The sequence below is a fragment of the Amphimedon queenslandica genome, unplaced genomic scaffold (assembly GCF_000090795.2).
Source record: "Amphimedon queenslandica unplaced genomic scaffold, v1.1 AMPQUscaffold_11796, whole genome shotgun sequence".
Lineage (NCBI taxonomy): Eukaryota > Metazoa > Porifera > Demospongiae > Haplosclerida > Niphatidae > Amphimedon > Amphimedon queenslandica.
This window is the reverse complement of record NW_003547964.1, coordinates 1-1,238: the sequence shown is the minus strand read 5'-3', so window position 1 is coordinate 1,238 and position 1,238 is coordinate 1. Positions and strand designations below refer to the sequence as shown.

At 33.5% G+C, this 1,238-nt stretch overlaps 2 protein-coding genes across 2 annotated transcripts in view; both read right to left on the bottom strand.

Annotated features, from left to right (window-relative positions):
• The window catches only part of LOC105315094 (uncharacterized protein PFB0145c-like), a 3,794-nt gene extending 3,433 nt beyond the window's left edge, over positions 1-361 (bottom strand). Inside the window, exon 1 of the mRNA XM_020004985.1 lies at positions 43-361. Coding sequence (XP_019860544.1) covers positions 43-361 — 319 coding nt within the window. The remainder of the gene's footprint in view (positions 1-42) is intronic.
• A 202-nt stretch (positions 362-563) lies between these two features.
• Positions 564-1,232, bottom strand: LOC105315093 (cytoplasmic FMR1-interacting protein 1 homolog). The gene is made up of 2 exons (XM_011409604.2): positions 1,095-1,232; positions 564-923 (listed from the first exon to the last, which is right to left on the bottom strand). The coding sequence occupies exons 1-2, from the start codon at positions 1,197-1,199 to the stop codon at positions 771-773; spliced, it is 258 nt and encodes an 85-aa protein (XP_011407906.1). The 5' UTR covers positions 1,200-1,232; the 3' UTR covers positions 564-770.
• Positions 1,233-1,238: the final 6 nt, after the last annotated feature.

Here is a 1,238-nt window from a genome sequence, read left to right as displayed (position 1 = left end):
TACAAAAGTTGAAAAAATCAACAGTCTTAATTTTTAACTTACAACTTGCTTCATAACCCATTAGCTTCTTCTCATATTCAGCAAAAGGCTTGAGTACATGGCCTCTCAAATTTTCCAGTAGTTGTCTTTTGCCATCAATTGAGGTGGTATTCAGCCACTGTTCAAAAATTTCCACAAATTTATCACTAAAATTTGGACTATTAAGTAACTGATCCAGCTTTCTCTTTTCCAAAACCAATACTAATCCAAATACAATCCAAGCATTACCCAAATCAACATGTTGAATCATTTGGTCTATCACTGGTTTGTGATCCAAGAAATAGTCAAAAGAGATACCCTTAGGGTCATCATCTCGATCCATCTTCCACAAAAAGCAAAAGTAGATCTACATGCATATGTAGCAGTTTATAGAAATGCCTCTAACAGCTTTCATAGGGCTGTGAATTAAATTGAAATGACAATAAGAAGAATGTCAATGTTCCCATTCTTAATAAAATTAATGTTTAATGCATGTAAATTCCCACAAAGTGCTTTGTCATTGACCACCAAATAAAGCAACACAGTAAGGAGAAAAATATCAATTGATTAGTAAAACAATTACTTTGACACTAGATAATATATAAAGAAACAGAATAATACTAATTATTATAATACTTAGTAATCTCTCAATAACAAGAGAACAATGATTCATTAAAAACACAAACTAATCACAACAAGTATAATAACTAGGAGTTTACTCATAAAGATTTCATTCCCATACTCCCATACTCTCATGCCTGAGTGGCCTGGAATATTGGAGGCTGATACTCCCTAACTTGTCTCTGAAGTATATCACTGCTAGATAAATGTTTGTTTAATATAACAAAAATTTGATTATTAAGATCACGATAGACTTTGATACGCTTTATCATCTGCTTGAGATCCTAAAAGAAAAGGAGAGAAAAGAAATGATACTGTATTTATAATGTAATAAATATATGTACGTTGCAAGAAAAATAGTACCCAAAGTCCAAAGATGCTTAATCACCTTTACCCTTTCTTCTCCTCTCTCTCTCTCTCCTTCTCTATCCTCTCCTCTCTTCTTTGTCACTCACAATTCCTTGTACATTTCCATCTTGTCCATCAAACTCATGAACACGAAGCAAGTGATAAGAGAAGTCCAAAGAAGCGAATCTCTTCTCTTGAGCTAAAAGAGTCATGATGACACACCCAGCCCACTGTAACCCTTCACCATAACA

What these genes read in the sequence shown, in the direction of transcription:
- LOC105315093 (XM_011409604.2), bottom strand. Translation starts at nt 1,199, where the DNA reads ATGACTCTTTTAGCTCAAGAGAAGAGATTCGCTTCTTTGGACTTCTCT. An exon ending in ATGGAAATGTACAAGGAATT is followed by an intron (nt 924 to 1,094) that starts GTGAGTGACAAA and finishes CTTTTCTTTTAG; the next exon opens with GATCTCAAGCAGATGATAAA.